At 39.1% G+C, this 23,067-nt stretch overlaps 1 protein-coding gene across 1 annotated transcript in view; it reads right to left on the reverse strand.

Annotated features, from left to right (window-relative positions):
- Nucleotides 1–23,067, reverse strand: part of LOC139735737 (complement factor H-like) — an 89,453-nt gene that overhangs the window by 9,749 nt on the left and 56,637 nt on the right. Inside the window, exons 17-18 of the mRNA XM_071646485.1 lie at nucleotides 10,669–10,771; nucleotides 1,470–1,667 (exon numbers count right to left, since the gene is read on the reverse strand). Coding sequence (XP_071502586.1) covers nucleotides 1,470–1,667; nucleotides 10,669–10,771 — 301 coding nt within the window. The remainder of the gene's footprint in view (nucleotides 1–1,469; nucleotides 1,668–10,668; nucleotides 10,772–23,067) is intronic.

Consider the following 23,067-nt stretch of genomic DNA (forward strand, 5'->3'; position numbering starts at 1 on the left):
GGGCTACATGTTCCATCTTTACACCTGTTTATCTTGCATGACAGACTGTTCTCAATTCACCAATGCATGAAGGCCTGCATCGTTCTTCATTACATTGTACACTCTTAAAACAGCCGAGTCAGAACTGACCCGGAACTGGGTCCGTTGGGGTCACACACTGTTCCGGGTCAAAAATGACTTGGAATTTGGTCATGAAGACTCCGAATGGGGTCACCCTGACCCAATTCATGACTCTGAATGGGTCATATCTGACCCCATTCCTTGTCATTTCTGACCCGGAACGATGTGTGACCCCAACGGTCCCAGTTCCGGGTCAGTTCTGACTCGGATGTTTTAAGAATGTATACTGATGTAATAATGAATGTGGCCCGACTTCTCTACCACCTTGCCTGAGTACCTTGTTTTGGCTACCTGAGATTTTCGGGATTAGTAGATAGGATATCGGCCACTCGACCCACATGACTTGTCTCGCTCTTCTCCCATCCCTGTGTCTCATCTCGCTTGTTTTCCTGTGTACATTCTCTTTAGATAAGGCCATTTGATATTAAACAGATGTCCAGTCATGTAAAGTCCTGAAGAATCAAACTTATTTTGTACGTGTTGACTGCCAGTCCTCAATAACACACATAAGTCGATGTATACTCCGTACACTATTCGTCTGCAGTTCTATTCACGTTATTATAAGATCCCTTATTTTGTCGTATATATTGCACTGAAGAATGGGTCATCCACCACATGCAACAACCATAATAATGTCTTATTGTTTTATTCAGCAACGCAGGTTTTCTCGGTTTATATTGAAAAATTGAGAAAACTTTATATACCTGTAATTTTTTTCTGGAAGCGAATCAATTGACATATTAAAATGATATCATATGATCTTAAATGACATCAGTGATATCAAATGAAATAAATACTATCAAATATCAAACGATTTTATGATATAAATGATATCAAATGATATGAACGTTATGAAATGATATCAATTATATCAAATGATATCAAATGATTTAAATATCAATATTGCAAGAAATCATTTCCCTTGATCTTATCTCTATAAAGCAGGACATACATGTATTCCTACTCTCCCTGTCCGCTTCTGGCGGAGAGAGGCGTGGTTAAAATCGTGGCAGGGTTAATAGGGACAAGACGGTTCGTTACACTATGCGTAAGATAACAAGAATTATACTATGTGCTAGTATTTGAATAGGTTTTGACTATTTGTTTGAATGTGCGTAAACATATGTTTATCTTTATAATATGTGTGCTGAATTACTTAGTAAAATACTCGCATGAGTGTGTGTGTGTGTGTCCCACTCCACCAACTTTGCCTTCATGGAGTACAGGGTTCACATCTCACCTAACCATAAACATGTGATAAAGACACCATGGAAATAAAAATGATGCTCCTAATGTAGTGAGTTAACAGATATCTCCCTACCACCCCAAATCAGGAACCAGATGCTCACGTTCGCATTGAGGTATCTCATCCGACCACCGGCCCAGGACACATGTATGATAAGGCGTGTAGACTCGAGATAGTGGTAAGCGGTATTCGTCGTCACACTCGAATGTGATTCGCTGTATGATAGGGTAGCGACCAGGAATCCACTCGAATGATTTCACTACACGGCCATGATTGATAACTGGTTCCGGACAGTACAGCTCTGTAGGAAGAAATGGAAGGAAAATAAGGAAATGTATTAACGTCTAGCAAAATGATAGTCAAGTTTCTCGTCATGACATTGTTTCCACTCAAATCATTACTCATACGTTTTAGATCAAAGTTGTTGATAACTTGCTATATATTTTATTATAAGGAGTGTTCACAAATGATTAAGATGACCCTGAGGTTAAAGGAAATCCAAACGAAAAGAGAAATGTGGATTGAGTGAAAGCAGCACTGAGCAACACTATAGTAGAACACATCCCTGAAAGTTTGAGGAAAATCGGACAATTGATGGAAACGTTATGAATTTTAAAGTTTTGTCTAACCGCTTTCAGGAAGCAAGGGGGATATTGCTTTACCCTTAACATATTATGTCAATATCAAGTTGATGTAATGTGCAATTTTCATGAAAAATGATTTGTGTGTGTGTGTGTGTGGAATTCCCTGTATATCTTCTTTATATTGTTGTCCACACATGACGCCATAGTCTCCTCATCAAGCAGTTCCAACACCAAAACCATCCAGCGATGACGTCCTATTCTTGAAATCCACCTACACAAAGTATTAAAAATCCCCAACTTTTGCAAAGATTGTCCAAATTACGTCAAATTTCACTGTTTCCTAATATTTTTTTTTGCGCTTACCTATTCCATATTTACGCTAAGGGGGGGGGGGGGGGGGAGGGGGATTCCCGCTTAAATAATAGTAATTTTATTGGAGATATTTCCTAATACACACTATCATCACAGTTTGTCTGCTACTATACGATGTATATTTAAGCTCCTTGTACTCATCGTTCTGTTCTGCACTTTGTAGTGTGGTTACATATCCTGATTCCACTATCTCATTGTTTTTACGACGTTTATTGGCGTTTATTGGGCATTTTAAATCAAAATTCTAGGGAAATAGATATCACTGTGAAGTACTATATGATTATAAAATGCGGGGGTACATTATGTGACGGTGTGAGATCCTCGGCGAGGGAGTGAAGCGAGGCAATTATTGGCAGCGAGCACCAGGCACAACTGCTATCATTACTGGCAGCAACATCAGGAGAATTGCATAGCAATTAATATGGGAGCGGGCGAAGCGAGCGAGCTTGAAAATTTTGACATTCTACAGTCCAAAAACTGCCGTTTGTAGCTATATTTTTTCGCTATGGAAATTATGGGGGGGGGGGGGGGCGAACCGGGCGCAACTGCTGGCAACTACTGGCAGCAACATGAGGAGAATGGCATAACGATTTGCGAGCGAACGGAGCAAGCGAGCTTGAAAATGTAGACTTTTTACAGTCCCCAAACTGCTGTTTATAGCTATATTTTTTCGCTGTGGAAATTAAGGGGGACGCACCGGGCGCAACTGCTGGCAATTACTGACATCAACATCAGGAGAATGGCGTAACGATTAAATGCGAGAGAGCGAAGCGAGCGAGCTTGAAAATTTTGACATTTTACAGTCCCAAAACTGCCGTTTGTAGCTCTTTTTCTCGCTTTGGAAATTAAAGGGCGCGCACCAGGCGCAACTGCTGGCAATTACTGGCAGTAACATCAGGAGAATGATATAGCGATTAAATGCGAGCGAGCGAGCTTGAAAATTTTGACATTATTTTTACAGTCCCAAAACTGCTGTTTGTAGCTATATTTTTTTCGCTGTGGAAATTAAGGCGGACGCACCGGGCGCAACTGCTGGCAATTACTGGCATCAACATCAGGAGAATGGCATAGCGATTAAATGCAAGCGAGCGTAGCGAGCGAGCTTGAAAATTTTGACATTACAGTCCCGAAACTGCTGTTTGTAGCTATATTTTTTCGCTTTGGAAATTAAGGGGGGCACGCCGGGCGCAATTAACTGCTGGCAATTACTGGCATCAACATCAGGAGAATGGCATAACGATTAAATGGAAGAGCTAGCGAAGCGAGCGAGATTAAAAATTTTGACATTTTATAGTCCAAAAAGCTACCGTTTGTAGCTGTATTTTTTCGCTTTGGAAATTAAGTCGGGGGGCGCAACTGCTGGCAATTACTGGCAGTAACATCAGTAGAATGGCATGGCGATTAAATGCGAGAGTGCTAGCGGAGCGAGCGAGCTTGAAAATTTTGACATTTTGCAGTCCAAAAACTGCCGTTTGTAGCTATATTTTTTCGCTTTGGAAATTAAGGGGGGGGGGGGTGGCGCCCGGTGCGTCCCCCCTGGAACCGCCACTGGTAGTCAAGGGTGTCGGTTTATGTTCATGATCGGGGGAGGTATGACCAGCAAGGGGGCGTCGATGTGACCAAGCGGGGGAAAGATGTCCAAATCTGCACTTTAGAGCATCCCCTCATTGTTTGTGTTTGTGTGTGTGTGTGTTTTGTATACATGGAAAATTAAGGAAATAGGCCAGGTCAAGTCTTATTATTGTAAATTCAAGGCATTTTAATATAAGACTTATATGTAAAGCACAACTGCAAAGTCAATGATCTAGCTTTGATATAGCGAAGCGTTAGGTATAACAAAGGTGTACATTCTACATCTCATTGCGCAACATTGCAGAGACTCTTTTTGCAGTTCGGATGTTCTGAGTACACTGCGCACACAACGGCGTAGCCAGGATTTCATCTTGGGGGGGGGGGGGGCGGTTAGTCTGCGAGGGAGCGAAGCGACCGAGCCCGAGCGAGCGGAGCGAGCTAGGGGGGGGGGAGGGTGTGGGAGGGGGGTAAAGGGTACAATTTGATGCATGTTTTTGCGCGTTTTATCGACGTGAAACAGTCCCACTTGTTTATGGTAGCAGTTTATTTTGATGTGTAAAATGGCATAATTTAGATATACTTCTTGTATTAATTCTTTTCACTGAATATCATGAACGCGACTGAACCCGAGCGAGCGGAGCGAGCGAGGGGGTAGGGGAGGGTGTGGGAGGGGGGTGTCCGCCCTCCCACGGTAAGAACTTTTTGCATTTTGATGTTGCAAATGGTGCAATTTGATGCATGTTTTTGCGCGTTCTATCGACGTGAAACAGTCCCACTTGTTTAAGGTAGCAGTATATTTTAGTGTAGACTATTATTGAACAATTTGCCTATAAAATGGTATAATTTAGATACACTTCTTGTATTAATTCTTTTCACTGAATATCATGAACGCGACTGAACCCGAGCGAGCGGAGCGAGCGAGGGGGTAGGGGAGGGTGTGGGAGAGGGGTGTCCCCCCTCCCACAGTAAGAACTTTTTGCATTTTGATGTTGCAAATGGTGCAATTTGATGCATGTTTTTGCGCGTTTTATCGACGTGAAACAGTCCCGTTTGTTTAAGGTAGCAGTATATTTTAGTGTAGATTATTATTGAACAATTTGCCTATAAAATGATATAATTTAAATACACTTCTTGTATTGATTCTTTTCACTGAATATCATGAACGCGACTGAACCCGAGCGAGCGGAGCGAGCGAAAGGGGAGGAGAGGGTGTGGGAGGGGGGTGTCCCCCCTCCCACGGTAAGAACTTTTTGCATTTTGATGTTGCAAATGGTGCAATTTGATGCATGTTTTTGCGCGTTTTATCGACGTGAAACAGTCCCGTTTGTTTAAGGTAGCAGTATATTTTAGTGTAGATTATTATTGAACAATTTGCCTATAAAATGATATAATTTAAATACACTTCTTGTATTAATTCTTTTCAATGAATATCATGAACGCGACTGACCCCGAGGGAGTGGAGCGAGCGAGGGGGTAGGGGAGGGTGTTGGAGGGGGGTGTCCCCCCTCCCACGGTGAGAACTTTTTGCATTTTGATGTTGCAAATGGTGCAATTTGATGCATGTTTTTGCGTGTTTTAACGAGTTGAAACAGTCCCACTTGTTTAAGGTTGCAGTATATTTTAGTGTAGATTATTATTGAACAATTTGCCTATAAAATGGTATAATTTAAAACACATGCACTAGTCTTCTTGTATTAATTCTTACACTGAATATCATGAACGCTGTCTGTTCAGCAATCAAACAGAAAAAGCATGCACACGAGGGTGTCGGATAGGGGCATATCCCCTCCCACACGAAGGTGATTTTGCGTTTTCAGACCTGAAATTCAGCGATCTGGTGCAAATTTTTGGTGCAATACTTTTTTATCGAAGTGTTAAAATCACGGAATTTAGCTCTTATTCCGAAAGTGCACCATCTGTGTGTATGTATAAAGTCTAGTGAGGTAGAGCTTAAGAGCTTAAAGGGGATGGCTAGTAACCGATCAGTGGGAATCAGTGGGAATGCTGAGGGATGATTGTTCCAATCCTTGTGGGATTTATTTAAGAGTACATTATATATCTACTGTTGTGTGAAAATTATTTGCTTCAGAATGGTCTCATATTCAAGTAATGTGCAGATTAATGCTCCGTCACTGACCAGGGACGCCTACCTGGAAACATTAAACTGCACATTACTTGAATATGAGACCATTCTGAAGCAAATAATTTTCACACAAGAATAGATATATAGTGTACTCTTAAATGAATCCCACAAGGATTGGAACAATCATCCTCCAGCATTCCCACTGATTCCCACTGATCAGTTACTAGCCATCCCCTTTAAGGGAAGGGGGATTCCCCCTCCCGCTTGCGGAGCTTTTGTGTTTTTAGAATTGAAATAAAGCGATTTGGGTATGTAGCCACAGTCTACTTCTATGTAGGCGGGGGGGGGGGGGGGGGCGAGTGTTATCTCCACCCTTCCCTTCCGATGGAGCTTTTGCCTTTTTAAGGTTGAAATTGAGATATCTCGTATACGCATATTTGACGGAATCAACATTTGGGAAATCACACACACACACACACACAAAAAAAAAAAAACTGATGGGGGGGGGGGGTGAGGGAGGAAAGGGTCGATTAAAAGGGGAAATTCCCCTTATACATGCTATGAGGGAACCTTGAGTTTTCGGAATATAAGTGATAAGTCTTGTGCACTCAGAATTATTCATAATTTTTTGTAAATCTAAAAAGTGTACTTAGCTAGGGAAAGAGGCACAGAGGGGGAGGGTATCCCCCTCCCAAGCACGAGAGATTTTGCATATTTTGAATTGAAATTCAACGATCTGGTGCACACTTGGAGTGAAATACTAAAAAGAAAAATATCTTATTTGATGAAAGGTTGCAAAGGACACCCGCTTCATGTGCATGCATATACAGTATACACGCATTTTTTTTTCCGCCTCCAAAATCCCCGGTCCAAATCTTAGGGGGGGGGGGGGGGCGACCGCCCCCATCGCCCCCCCCCCCCTGGCTACGCCAGTGTGCGCACATCCTGCTTATATTCAGAAAACTTTTTTTTTTCTGTAAAAAAGCAAGAAAATCTCATCTCGGGAATCATTGGGGGAGGGGGAAGGCAAAATTATAATATGCTTGGCCCTCCAACAATTTTATAAGGCTAAGGCTCGCACTGGGTTTCGCATCTTCAATTTGGATTGGTCAGAAATAAATTGCAGTAGTAGACACTACATCCTTGCAGCACACATACACGTACACGCAAACGTTAACGTGCTCCGTACCGTACGATAGTAGGGCCTACTGTACGGTCGATAAATAGTGAACACTGCAAGATTAAATCAGTGCTGCCAGAGCCCGGGGTGCGTTGTTTTTTTCCCACGAATTTCTTGTCCCTGGTGGAGAATTAAAAGAAAATAATAAAAAGAAATAAAAAAAAAAATCATTTAGCGTCCGGCGTTGAGGTCGCTCGCAGACTGATTTTTTTCTCTTTTTTTTTTTTGTGGTCTGAAGGGGGGGGGGGGGGTGCGTTCGCACCCAACGCACCCCCCTGGTGACGCCCATGGGATTATGCTTTTGGACAAAACACGTTTGTTCCATTCTTATTAACAATTCATATTTGACATGTATGATGTCCTCACACGCAGTCGTACTGTGCATTTCAAGAATGTGCATTTAAACAAGTAGTCAAGGCGCTAATTCCTGTAAGGGGCTTAATTAAGGAGTTCGTTCAACCCACAACGCAGAAAAGGTTTGACCAGACAGGGTGGTAGATGGGACCTCCATGAACATCCCCAGGTAGTATGTGGTTCCAAATTGTGGTATCAGTAGAATTTTACAGGCCACTTTTCATCATTATTTGTTGGAACAAACGTAAGAGAGTCTGCGCACGCCAAGACTACTACACGCACCACTGCACACTGCTACAGGCGCCAGCGCCAGTGCTGCGGGTAGTAGTCTTAGCACACGCAGACTTTTTGTTCGACAAACAAATGTTTTTGCCTGCAAACTAACTTTTCACGCCAAGCTGGGGTCGGTGTAGTGTAGTTTCTAGCCGTTTTTATTTCGTCTTTGTATAGTTCTCCGAGTTGAAGCAGCCCGCTGTATTGCGCTATTAAAGCCGAGTGAGGGCACATACCCAGTGATTGCGACGCCTGAACCGTTTTTTGTTGTTGTTGTCGCAATCACTGGGTATGTGCCCTCACTCGGCTTTAATAGCGCAATACAGCGGGCTTCTGCAATCTGCACAATACACAAGCTGCAACTCAGAGAAATAAAGACGAATAAAAAACGGCTAGAAATTAGACTAGGGTCGGTGACGCTTGTCGCTATTGGGGCACTGAAATGACAAAATTATCACAGTTTTTGCATATATTTCATGAAGAATTCATCAAAACTCCATAAAACTATATGTACATGTTGCTAGTGATGTCAGCAATACAGTGGGATACATTGTAAGGTATAATATTGTGCATGGTTACCATGGTAACCGGATGCCTACAGGTGATTGGTAATCCCCCCAATGCCTCCTACTGCTACAAACTTTAATATCTTTTTTCATTTTAGAGATGCAATAAGAAAAAAAAAATTATTGATCATAGTTTAAAAAAAGTTTTCTCCTATTGCCATGGCAACCAGTATTATCCAATCAGGACTCCGCTGTCAATAACTTAAAAACTAAAGCCCATAGTTTAAAAAAGCTCAATAAGAATGTCCTTCCTTCTGCATAAGTGTACCACATAATCATGTGAAGAATATATTGAAGCATTCTCAAGTTACAGCAAAATTTGTAAACACAGGCATAATAAACGGCCATTGAAAGAAAGATATCATTTTCGAATAGTAAAATGCATGAAAAAGTTGCATCCGTCGTACTTTCAACACAAATTTGACTTCAAAGTATAGGCAAATGTAGTTTTTAGTAATGTATGGACACAAATTTCCCTTAAAAATATAGGTGATTACAGAGAGCAAAGCCAATTATATTCTAATGTTAGCTCTTTTGAGTATTTACAGAGCAATGGTTATTCGAAACAATCCTGGAAAAGAGCAGAGGAAAGCAATTGATTGTTCATGTTCTTAAAGGAAGTTTATTGAAGAATGCAGATAAATTCCTTTCTAAAGAAGGAATATACACGTACGCTGTATTATCCATCAAAGAATTAAGCGTACAATTGTGTTTGTTAGCTATTGTAAAAAAATGATAGAATAAAATGAAAAATCATGATATGTAAATTTGTATCAAAACGTCCAGTAATGAATTAATGCTAAGGAGAGAATGAGGGCAAAATCTTGGGCGTCCTTTCCCTTTTATCTAGGCTAATTTTATAGTGTTGAGGTAGGTACTTTAAGATCCGATCTACAATGGGTGATGTGCACGAAAGGCAAAAGAAACAAACCTGTCTAGATTCCAGATATTTTATTTATTTATTTATTTATTTATTTATTATTATTATTATTTTTTTTACCATGGTAACCATGCACAATATTATACCTTACACTGTATCCCATTGTATTGCTGACATCTCTCGCAACATGTACATATATAGTTTTATGGCGTTTTGATGAATTCTTCATGAAATAAATGCAAAAACTGTGATAATTTTGTCATTTTCAGTGCCCCAATAGAGACAAGCGTCACCGACCCTAGTCTAATTTCTAGCCGTTTTTATTTCGTCTTTATTTCTCTGAGTTGCAGCTTGTGTATTGTGCAGAAGCCCGCTGTATTGCGCTAAGCCGAGTGAGGGCGCATATCCAGTGATTGCGACAAAAAACGGTTCGGGCGTCGTAATCACTGGGTATGCGCTCTCACTCGGCTTGCTTCAACTCGGAGAAATAAAGATGAAATAAAAACGGCTAGAAACTACACTACACCGACCCCAGCTTGGCATGAAAAGTTAGTTTGCAGGCAAAAACCCTTGTTTGAAAAAGTCTGCGTGTGCTAAGACTACTACACGCACCACTGGTACTGGCGCCTGTAGTAGTGCTAGTGGTGCGTGTAGTAGTCTTAGCGTGCGCAGACTCTTTTTCGAAGAATAAGGTCTTTTCGCAACTAAAATGGCCTGTAAAATTGTATTGATACCACAATTTGGAATCACATACTACCAAGGGGTGTTTCAGAAGGTCCAACCGACCGCCCCATGCAGTCAAACCTTTTCTGCGGGGTGGGTTGAACGAAGTCAGTTTTTCTGGGTCCCTGCGCCTTGACTAAAGAGAGTTGCGGGAGAACCACATACATCAAACTAGAATTGCAGGACTTATTTTGAGGGCATATTATTATAATAAACACACACACACACACACACACACACACACACACGCACACACACACACAATTGTATAAATCTGTGTTATCATAATTATGTGTGTGTGAATGTTGGTTTTTTTTTTCTCGGGTGTTTCTTTTCCCTTTGAGTCGCCTTTTCGTAACACGGTTAGACTTTAATAGATTTTGCATGAGTTGGCTAAAGACAAATATACCTATGTCAATGCGTTTTGATATTCATAAATTAAGCAAAAAACAGTGTACGTCTGGTCCGTATGATAGTTAGCCATCCCCATTCTTGGACAGAGGGAAACTCTTTGTCGGTGCTCAGTTTCATTGTGCACATGATATACTCTTTGTCACCACTTTCACGCGTTGCGAGATTTTTTTTTTTTGCTTTTTTTTTAAGTCTTCATCAGCAATTAAAAGCAAGCAGAATAAATGCTGCTACACACAGACACACAGACACACATGCTCTCGCACACAGAAAAGTTGAAAGTAACTATGAAAGATGCATATACCATTGAAGAGTACTTCGACTGTATGGGAACTGCCACTACGCGTACATGTGAAGTTTCCCGAATCCCTCCAAGTGGGCGATCGCAAGATGATCTCTCGTTGATTCTACACGTGAGGGATATTGGATGAAAACATTCGAAGCACTTGATATAGGAGGTGAGCCATTCAGAAAGATGTCAGGCACTTCTACTGTCAAAAAAAGAATTGTCTTCTCATTTCCCTTTAATAAACGCGCACACACACACACACAAACAATATAATAAAATTATATATATATATATATATATATATATATATATATATATATATGTCACCGACGGGACAAATAGGCGTCCACTCGGTATTTAAGTACATACAAAAGAAATATAAATATCAAAGTGGGAGAGCAATTTTCTAAATCTGTTGTTCAAATAAGAAGACTGGGGGAGAAAGAACGACGCATTATTAGCAATTCTTTTAAATTGAATAGTCAATTTATTTATTTATTTATTTTTTAGATCTGAATAACAATTACAAACAATATAGTGTTGGAATACAAGAATACAAAGAATGAAATTAAAATTTAAACCTAAAACAACGCAACACTGTGTTCAAGGTAGAGAGCTAAACCATCTCCATCGTGATCCAAGCGTTAAAACAGGAGACAGACAACAAAGTCCTGACAAACTCCGTGATGGCGAGAGTATGCCTCAGCCACCGATATTAACTGGTGTTCAATGTGGATTAATTATCCACAAAACAAGCGAGAGTGCGGGGTGTCCGGTAACGTTGGACTCGGATCAGCTCAGTGGATGAAAGCGTTCTTTTGTTATGATTTCTTCTATGACAACAACAAACGATTGCGCATGCGCATTATCAAAAATACACAGAAATAAGCAGTAAAGGGGGCATACGTGTTGAAATATTTTGTATCATAATATATATATATATATATATATATATATATATATATATATATAAATATATATATATATATATATAGAGAGAGAGAGAGAGAGAGAGAGAGAGGGAGAGAGAGGGAGAATTGTTAGAAGATGCTTCGGCAACGTAGATGTGTTGAAGCAATGAAAGGAGTGAAACAGTGAAAATCGATAGTGAAACTATACCCATCTTTTTTAACAACCCAGTGACTGAATAAAATTTCTATGTTGGTTGCAAAAAAAAATTACCTAAAGGGGCGATCACACATCACACATTGCCGGTTTAGATGGCGGTTCATGGCGGTTCTCAAACCGCCGTGTACCGTGTCCCAACGGTGGCGGAAAGCACTTAAACGCGATGTGACAATATATGTTCTCAACACGTTTTGAACACGGCGCTAACGCGGATTGGTGCGGTAGTAACACGGATCTCCCCGAAAGGTGGAGGAGTCCATACTATAAGCCCTTGTAGTTGAATGCAATGAGAGCCCTTTCACTCGTCTTCGATGGGTTACAACAAGGAGGTATTGGTTTGTTAGGTACACACAATTCAAAAGAAATAGCGAAACGTTGTAACACCCTGTGTATTTACAGATTGACATAAGTGATGCAATAAGCCATTGTCTTCAGGTTTTAACATGCTTTTTTTTCTCTTTTCACTTGTAAAATATCTGTAACTGTTATAAAAAAAGACATACATGTCAAAGCAGAATTCAACATAATTTACAAATTTCCTGTTCATTTGCACGTATTAATACATATCAAGTGATGTAGAAGTATTCGCTTGTTTTAACATCTCTCTCTTTTTTTTCCTTTCATAATTACGTTTTCACAGTCATAATATTTATCTATCATCTAAGGTGCGATCAGACATCGCCGGTTTAGATGGCGGTCCATGGCGGTTCGGTAAATCGCCGTGCTCCGCCAAATACCGTGTTCACACCGCACACAAACCCTGGTCATCCGCCATAGACCTCGAGAACCGTGGAGAACCGCCAGAAAAATTAAACATGTTTAATTTTTCGTGGCGGTCTTGGCGGTTTGAAATGGACCATATTCAAAACGCCGTCCACCGTGTAAAGAACGGCTCCTCCGTGTTTGCACCGCAAGATCCGTGATAATATCGTGTCAACACCGCCATAACTTTTCATGCAAAAACAAATGTTGAACTTAAAAGAGAATAATGCCTCCGGCGACAGGCAAGTGGCGGAGCAATAAAGAATGGGAAAAGGTAAAGATAAACCCATAATACTAGATCGGGTAAATATTATATTGAATGCTAAAGTTTCATTACTTTTTTATTTCAACACATATAGAGTAAAACAGAAAATTTGATATTCAAAAATTTGGTAGGTTTGTTGAATAGTACATCAGTTACTTTAAAAGGCGTGTTCATAATTTTGTTAAAGCTTGATAGCTTAAAAGATGGCCAGCTGCGTAAACCTGTAACACAGAAGACTTATGTAAATATGTTGGCTTCTGTTTCTTGATTGCCTCTTTGTAAGTGTACATGTTGATACAGATGGGAAAAACGATATTGAAACTTGAAAAAAACCCCACTATTATTATGTTACGTGAACCTGTAAATAAATAGGAAACTATGTAGATATACAATATTCTTCTTTGACACGTATGTCATTTTATTGACTGTTGTTAAAGATAATTTATGTGAAAACTTGATTAAGAAAGGAAAAAAGATAGATGTTGAAACAAGCAAGTACTTCTACATCACTTGATATAAACCTGCAAATGAACAGGAAATTTGTAAACTATGTTGGATTCTGCTTCGCATGTATGTCTTTTTATTAACAGTTATTACAAATATTATAAAAAATTAACAGAGAGAGAGAAAAAAAAAGCATGTTGAAACTTGAAGACAATGGCTTAATTGCATCACTTTTGTCAATCTGTAAATACACAGGTTGTTACAACGTTTCGCAATTTCTTTTGATTGTGTGTACCTAACAAAGCAATACCACCTTGCTGTAACACGTTGAAGACGAGTGAAAGGGCTCTGATTACATCCAACTACAAGGGCGTGGTATGAACTCCTCCACCTTTGGGGAGATCCGTGTTACTACCGCGCCAGTCCGCGTTAGCGACGTGTCAGAACGTGTTCAGAAGGTAGTCACGTCGCGTTAAAAGTGCTTTCCGCCATCGTTGGGACACGGTTCACGGCGGTTTGAGAACCGCCATGAACCGGCAACTAGACCGGCGATGTGTGATCGCCCCTTAAAGCGGCGATGTGTGATCGCACCTTAAGGGCGCGTTTACATGTTTGGATAGAAACATTGGTTTCAAACCGTGTTTTGTGGTCTTGATTTTGCCATTAACGGTAGTCATGGTTACAAAGACGCTTTTGAAACATTGCTTTGAAACACGTTGTGAATGTGTGGTTCAAAATCGTTTCACAAGAAACGATGATTTGCAAGTCTTATAAAACGCAGCCGTGATTATATTTCGGTTTTTGGAGGAGCTGAGAATAATGAGATGAACAATAATGACGCGATCCGTGTAAATAACACGTGCAAATAACGAACTTGGAACGTTTCAAGAACGTTCAGAAAACGTCCAAATGTTAGCTGGGTATGCATGCTGTAAAACCCGCCGCACACTATACGACTCGCGTGTATCCGGGCAATTACCCCCAGAGGGCAATTACCCCCGGCTAAATATTGGTTAGTGGTAAGGTTTGAGTAAAGATTAGGGTTAGGTTTAGGGTTAGGAGCTTTGGAGGGTTAGGAATAGGTTCAGGATTAGGATTAGGATTAGGACCAGGGGAGGGTCCGGGGTAATTGCCTAGGGGGTAATTGCCCTAGACCCGACTCACGACTATACGACCTTATGACCAAGAGGCTAGGTCGTATGACCTGGTAACACACACTATATATCATACGACCTGACTTACAACTAGGCTTACGGCTGTTTTGACTTTAGTAGGCATCTATGAGTATGGAAGCGCACGCAGTGCGCGTTGCGTTCGCTTCTGTACTCTTCACTTACGACCGGTGGTTATACGTAGAAACTCAACATGTCAAATCTTTACAACTGGCACTAAGACTCAGTCGTAGGACTGAAACTGGCAAGGCTGGTGACGTCAACCGGTCGGATCGTTTAGTGTGCGGCCGATTTTTGGCGCTCGATTTCCCAACATAAATGCCTTTTGTTACGTCCGCAATATTCAGTTCCGCGTCGCGTCTCGCCCTAGCAGCAACAAAAGCACGCACTTTAGCGCGCGTAACTATGACCCCCCCCCCAAAAAAATGATAATAATAATAATAATGCGCATATTAAACTCCTTTAGAAGTTCATCAGATCCTACCTGCCAAAATATCGAAAATCCTTCATAAAATCCCCAAAAATTCATGGATCACTACCAAAATTTAATTATTCGTTACTGGTGTCATTCTCAATCTTTCATGTAAGTGTCGTCCAAATCCGTTCACAACTTTTTTAGCTATTTTGCACACGGAAAAACAAATCCTACAATTTATATAACACCCTTATCCTTCCGCGTATGTCTTATGGACTAGGGGTGGTATTCTAAAATCCTTCCTAGTAAGAGTATTTCTTCCTAAGTCAGGATTTTTCCTAAGTGGTATTCCGAAAATCTTCCTAAGTTTCTTCCTAATTTTTGTTCCCCTAAACTTAGAAACTTCGGGAGATATATAAATGTGGATGAGATATACACATTTCTGACTTAGGACGAAGTAAGATTAGAATTCTAGAATGGACTTAGGAAAGAATTTTAGGAAGATTATGTAGGAAAGCCCCACTCCTGTCCTGGTTGGTTTGCAGATATATTTACGTCTTATAGTCGACAGTTTGCACCAGAACAAGACGTGAAATAAGACTTCATATTCTGAATCTTTATGACGTTTTAATGGAAGTCATATTCACGTCATATATTAGTCTACAGTTTGTACCAGCACGAGATGGAAAATAAAACGTCATATCCTGACGTCTGTATGACCTCTTATTGGTTTAAAAATGACGTCATTATGACGTCTTTACGACGAGATTTTTGCGTTCACATCAGTAAAAATCACGTCATATTCACTTTTTTTTTTTGGTCGTGTTGCCGTCATCCCAGCTAACATTTGGACGTTTTCTGAACGTTCTTGAAACGTTCCAAGTTCGTTATTTGCACGTTTTGTCAAAACGTTTTCAGAACGCCTTTTTTGTGGAAGGTTTTCGACGTATTTAAAACGTTTCAAATGGACGTTATAACATTGCTTTTTAAACGTTGAAGAAAACAATTCAGAACCTTTCTGAATTTTTAAGGTCCTGCAGCAGAAAACCTTTTGGACGTTATAGACGTCGGTAAAACCTTTTAGGAATATTCAAAACGTTCTGTGGACGTTCTGCGGACGTCCAGAAAACCTTTGGAAAACCGTGTAGAGCATTCAAAAAACGTTTCAAAAACGTCTAAAAATCTTATGATCTGTTCCAGAACGTTTAGAGAAGCTTTCATATCCGCCTACAATGTCCAGAAAATCTTAAAAGAACGTCTAATGTTTATTTGTTATTGGGCATTTGAAAAAAAAAGTATAGTTATGAAATTATGCAGGCACAATCTTGGATTAATGTACTCTAATCCTATATAATCGTATCCTAACCTGTTCCAAATGTCCTGCCACCTATGCCTATACTATATACATTCTATTCCCAACTGATGAATCTGTATTCTTTTATATACCAGCAAATGTTGTAATGCACGAAGACATGGTAATTAAAATTAAATCACACACACCTTAATTAGGCCTATTAACATATGAAAATACCGCTTCATAACACAATTTGAAATTGGAATAACTGAACAATAACGTAGGTACAATTGTTAACGCAGAAAGTTTGATACCAGCATAAATCTTTAGATTTCAATGTCTTCTATCTTTTTCAACTAGTTTTCAAATGTTATGTTTTCTTAATTGAATATTCATAAATAGGTATAACATTCATAACGAACTAAATAAACTTTTTTAAACGTTCATTAAAGATGTACTCTATGTCTACGTCCTATTTCTAACTACAATCACAATGCATCGCATGGTTTATATACAAGATTCCATTCTTTCCTGGCCAGCTGAAATATGAAAATATATCCTGAAACACTAGTTGACGTTTGAATAATGAATATCACAATAAAGTATACAATTTCTTACACATTTTAAGTTTGAAATCAATAAGAATACCTTCTAGGTTAAAGGGGATGGCTAGTAACCGATCAGTGGGAATCAGTGGGAATGCTGAGGGATGATTGTTCCAATCCTTGTGGGATTAATTTAAGAGTACATTATATATCTACTGTTGTGTGAAAATTATTTGCTTCAGAACGGTCTCATATTCAAGTAATGTGCAGATTAATGCCCCGTCACTGACCAGGGACGCTTACCTGGAAACATTAAACTGCACATTACTTGAATATGAGACCATTCTGAAGCAAATAATTTTCACACAAGAATAGATATATAGTGTACTCTTAAATGAATCCCACAAGGATTGGAACAATCATCCTCCAGCATTACGTATTCATAGACGTCATTTTTACCTCCGCCAAGGGAGGAGGTTATGTTTTCGTTACCGTTGGTTTGTTCGTTAGTTCGTTCGTTCGTTCGTTCGTTTGTCCGTGTGCAAAATAACTCAAAAAGTAGTTAACGGATTGGGATGAAACTTGCAGGAAAGGTCAAGAATGACACGAGTAATAAACGATTAACTTTTGGAAGTGATCCGATAATTTTGGGGGAATTTATGAAGGATTTTGATATTTTGGCAGGTAGGGTCAATGAACTTGGGAGTTCAGGCTGTGCGTATTTGAGGTTTGCATGCGCGCACTAAAGTGCGTGCTGCTCTAGTTTCTGTTGGGGAGAGGCGCGCCGCGCATCTGAGGGTTTATGACGTAACAAAGGCTTCTATATTGGGAAATCGGGCGATTTTTCAGTGGGTGAAAATCACTTATCTCTATGGAAGAGCAAGATCATTAGTGGAAAGTAACTGCTTGGCGGAGGTCTGCGCTCTCTGAGTGCTTCTCTAGTTATGTCATATATTTACGTTTTTTGACAACAGTTTTCACCAGCGCAAAAGGTGAAATAAGACGTCATATTTTGACGTCTTTTTGACGTATTTTTGTCACTTTCCTACGAAAAAAAAAACCCCCGAATAGTAAGTGTCAAACGTCATATTTAGCCCGATCCATAATGCACAACCAATGATGATGTAATGTCAGCCATTGGAATATGTAAATGACCTATCCTACATACCCTAGTATTCTAGACTCTATGTCTACGTCCTATTTCTAACCTCAATCACAATGCATCACATGGGTTGTATACAAGATTCCATTCCATTCAGGCCAGCTGAAATATGAAAATATATCCTGAAACACTAGTTGACGTTTGAATAATGAATATCACAATAAAGTATACAATTTCTTACACATTTTAAGTTTGAAATCAATAAGAATACCTTCTAGGTTAATGTATTTACTTATTGTCACTAGCGTTTTGATATTAGATCATCTCTCATGAATATTCATGATCGATATAGAACCTAAACCTATGTCGACTTTTGATGACTTTATGACGTTTTAACAGTCAGGGAGACTACCTATTTTGAGGGAAGATTGAAATCCCCCAAAAGAGGGAACATTGAACCGCGAGTAGATGTTACGTAACGGAGCGACGCGATATGGTCAGAGCGAACCGTTACAGATGTTCTTTTTCCAGTCGCTATGAGAATAATTCACCGAGAGGGAGAGAGAGAAACACGTACACACACGCGAGCGTACACACACGGAGGGTCATCCGCATCGAGTTGGGTAGTCTGGCTTCCAGACCCTCTGCCCATACTATTTCGCTATCCATGATATTAACGCCCTCAACGTCGAAAACTAGTATAGTTTAAGTTGATTTTCTCGCGCAGAGGGTCTGGAAGCATTCGTCTTGGAGTTAATGGATTCCGCCCGATTTTGGGCGGAATCCATAAATCTGTCAGCACTCCCGTCCTCTGAAGCGCGAAATTCGAATTATCCTGCTCAGCGTGTTATCAGAGCCGGGTGGTGGGAGGACTCTCCCTACTACCTGTGAGTTGGCATTGCGGCGTGTGTGTACCAATGGTGTGGATGCTGTATACTGTAGTATGCAGGATGAGGGTGATGGTATACATTCAGGGAGGCGTATGATTCTACCTCTCTGCACACGAACATTCGGACTTTTCTAAGATCTAAAGTAAGGTCGGATGGAAGAATCGGTATTCGTAGACAGTGTGTACTCCATGATGTGTATTCCTAAAAGTTTTCGATGTTTTTGATTGTTACTCACGTTTTTTCCTGTTTACTACTATAGATGCGCACAATGGTCAAGTGAACTATGTTTCCAATAAAATTAAAGCAGACCATTTTGTGTCATTGTGTCTATCGACGAAATCAAAAATCACATATCCTTGTTACTTATGTTATAAGCTCAATGAGGAATAGGTGTCCAAGGAAGATTTTTTTTTGTTTGTTTCTTCATTTGTGCTAGGTTGTTTTTTTTTTCAACTAATGTAGGGCCTATAGTGCAATACAATCAGTAAAGTTAACAATTGCGAACCACATTTCCCTTCCTTCCTTTACAAAGTATCTCAATCACAGTATTTTAATGCATAACCATCTGAGTCGTTTTCTCGTTTCCACCATGTTGTCTAATGGATTTCTTTTGTAGGCTCGACTTGGGGAAAACCAGCAACATTTTTTTTTAACCTTTTTTTTTTTAGTAGGCCTTATGAGTATGAATGTAAAAACCGGTCTAATTTGACTACTAGTATACTGAATCCTACAAATAAAGCAAAATTCACGGATCTTTGACCGATGAAAAAATACAAAATGGATGCATATTTTGATAGAAACTGGCAATTTCAGATACACATTTTTTTTTTTCTATATGTGATATTGAGTTCACTTCAATGATTTAATCTTAAAGGGTGTGTACAGTTCTGGTCGTGGTGAGGATATAGCTTTTAACGTTTTGCGAGATATTCAGAAACCTTCTAAGTTCTAAGGGGTATCAAAAGTTTATTCGATGAAAATCGGTTTTGAAATGGCCGAGATAACCAAAAACAAGGTGAAACAAAGAGATCCTAATAAAGTTGTGGCATGTCGCCTTTTATTATTAGCACTTTTTTTTTGGATATCTCAGCCATTTGAAAACCAATTTTCATCAAATAAACATTGAATCCTTCTTAAAATTACATGCTCTTTCATATTTCATAAGAGGCTTTTCATTATCTCACTTAGGAATGTTCAAAAGATGAATGCCCACCTCAACCAGTACTGTACAGTCCCATTATAGGTGCTATAGACGTGAAATGCAATCATCAGCTCAATGTAAATGAACATTATCTGAGGTCCCAAATCTTTCCGACATTCATCAATGTGCGAATTGTTGCTCAAATATCCAAATGAACAGCATCAACAGTGAAGTATTTTAATTTGTTGCTTTTTTTTGGGGGGGGGGGGAAGGGGGGATGGTTTGGGTTTTTCAGAGAGAAACAAGTTAACAATTCATGTAGACATTATTTGTTGTTGTTGATGTTGTTTTAAAGAACGAAAGAAGAGAGAGAGAAAATGGGGCCCTATACAAATAATTTGCCCCGACAGCACTTAACAAAAAACAAACATTATAAATCTTAGAGAGATATAATTATTGTTCTCATGATATCAATGATCATTTTCGACGAACAATGAAAACTCTAAAGAGGTTTCCCAAATCAGGTATCCGGAATTGTGAGTTTCAAAATCAGGCATCTTTGTGGATGAAAAAATTGAGGCCCTCTAAAAAAGCAAAACAACAACAACAACAACAACAACAAAACCCTGCAAGTATAATAGACTTGATTGTGGCGATATTGATTGATGCACAACGCCTTCCGCTGTATTTGTTCGTATAACGTTAAACTCATAAGAGTCAGAACGATGAGATACATTACAAAAACACACACAATTTCTCCATCTGAAAAGCATAGTGCTTCCACATGCTCTGTAAAATATGTTGATGACAAGCTATTATTATTGCATAAGGCAGGCTAATATTCGGAGAAGAGCTATGATTCAATATGACCTGTGCACGGGAAAAATATAAAAAAAATTTATTCAAGCTAAAAGTATCTGAATTGGACATATTATATTCTTTAAATTTTTGTCAACATACGTATAATTCTCATTGTTATAATTCGTTACGTTCCGAACAAAGTTCGCTAATGCGAATGATTAAGTTCATTATTCCGAAAGTTTGTCAGTGCTAAAATGTAATAAGTTTCGTGAATCAAAAATGTATGATTAATCCCAAAATGAATGCAGAGTCGTAATTCTTCAGAAGGTTTGTTGATCAGATCATGTTTTTCGGAATGACGAACATTATTCAATATCATCAGATGATATTGAATAATGTTCCTTATTCCGAAAAACTTAATTGGGTTCTTTATTCCAAAGTTTCGTTTATCCCAAAATGAATGAAGGGTCGTTATTCCAAAGGCGCGTCAATCTGGTGATGAAATAGGATTCGTAATTCCGAAAATAAAATATGTTTTATTTTTCAGCGAAATGCGGTGAAATGAAATGAAACGCAATGAAATTTAAGGGAAGAGCGCTGGAATACAATTGGAATTTTGGATTGCATTATTGATAGCAAACGAATATTTCCTCTTTCTCCTCCGTATCCCACCTTTCCCATATACTCTATAGCCAACATCGTCATCGGGATGAACCATTCTTTGCCACATTCACCATTCAATTATCGGAATCAGGAATGTAACAACATCAATATTTACAAAAGGTCACACAAGTGCTCGGTTTTCCCACCTCCCTGGTTATACCACCTATGTGGCCTACATGCTTACATCCTATAAGGTCCAAGGAGCATGTCAACTAAAGACATGCATATGGTGAAATGGAGAAGTTTGTCGTCGAGGGATTAAAAAGCAAAAATTACAGGATGTAGACCAAAATTAATAATTGGTTGTGGTGTGCCATATAGGACCGAACTTATTTCTGTTCTCTACTTATCTACACTCAATTTTCATTTTGCATTGAATGAGGTAATAAAAGCAGCCAACTTGCGTTGCTTCTTATATATAGAAATTAAAAAAAAACAATTAATAGTCTTACGATGGGGTGATAATTGTCTCTAAACATATCATTTGCCATAAACTTGGCACCTGTTTATTTTATAGAAAGTTTATTATGATTAACTAATATGGACGGGTCTCTGAGCATATGAAAAACAATGAAAAAAAAAGTACATGAGCATCTTTTGAGAATTTGAATTGAGGCAAAATATTCCACAAAACCGATACTTTCCTATATAATACAAGTGATAAATCTGCAATAAGCCGAAAAAATATTTGAGTTACATGGACAAATCTATATCAAATGCTAGAGCTTGTCATATCTTAATTATGTGAATACAAAAACTGTAAGTCAGAGTCTATTATTGTTTGTAACGTTTGGCCGTTAATTTTGTTGCATGATGACCTTGGGAAATGAAGTCTTTCAGCTGAAAATATCCAAAACCAAGCTGCAATGATAATTCATTATGATTGCACTGTATACGTCCACTTGATATATGCCAGCAATGAACCATGTTAATTGCGACTTAAACTAAATAGTTAGTATTCCTTCTTGCATATATACCCATGGATGTTCTTAGCAAAACAAAGCTTTTTAAGGGGGGGGGGGGGGGGGGGGGGCATAATTGCCCCGAAGCGCATCATGCTTCAAACAATGGCCTTCTGTCAAAGAAATATTTTTTTAATTATTTGTTTCATTATACAGTCATAACCACTTCAGACAAGGTTTTTATCATCAAGTGACTTTACGAAAAATAAATTGGAAATGAATAGATGTGGCTCTTATCGCGCGTTCTTTTAAAAACTGGTCCCCCTATAGATGCTATAATTGCTAAATGAATGGATGTTGGAGCATATAGTGGTAAGAAGTGACCTTGTACGGCTATCAAGCGGGCTATTTCAAGGGATAGAAGATGGTGTATGAAGACATCTTATGTTGAGGGGCCACAATACCCCAGCTCACCTATATATGCAAGTGTACTTCATTTTTCTTGTGTGGGTTCATACATATCCCGATGTTATTATCTTGGTGATTATCATATGTGTGAGATGAAGAAATACTAGTAAACAATATCGTTATATATTTAAGTTTAGTCAGTTGCCGCAATGTTTCCACGAGAGGGACACAATATTATGAAAACAAGAACTGATCGGAAGAGCACGTTGCTAATCATCTGTTTCTTTTTTATTCACTAGCTGCTATTAAAGGACAAGTTCACCTTCATAAACATAAGGATTGAGAGAATGTAGTAATATTAGTAGAACACATCATTGAAAGTTTGAGGAAAATCAGACAATCCGTTCAAAAGTTGAAGTTTTTGTGCAGTACCCGCTGGATGAGAAGACTACTGCAGTGTATGAATAACTTAGATGTCACAT

This window comes from Diadema antillarum, unplaced genomic scaffold (genome assembly GCF_040938485.1).
Source record: "Diadema antillarum isolate AM-2024a unplaced genomic scaffold, OU_Dant_1.0 seq00000596_RagTag, whole genome shotgun sequence".
Classification (NCBI taxonomy): domain Eukaryota; kingdom Metazoa; phylum Echinodermata; class Echinoidea; order Diadematoida; family Diadematidae; genus Diadema; species Diadema antillarum.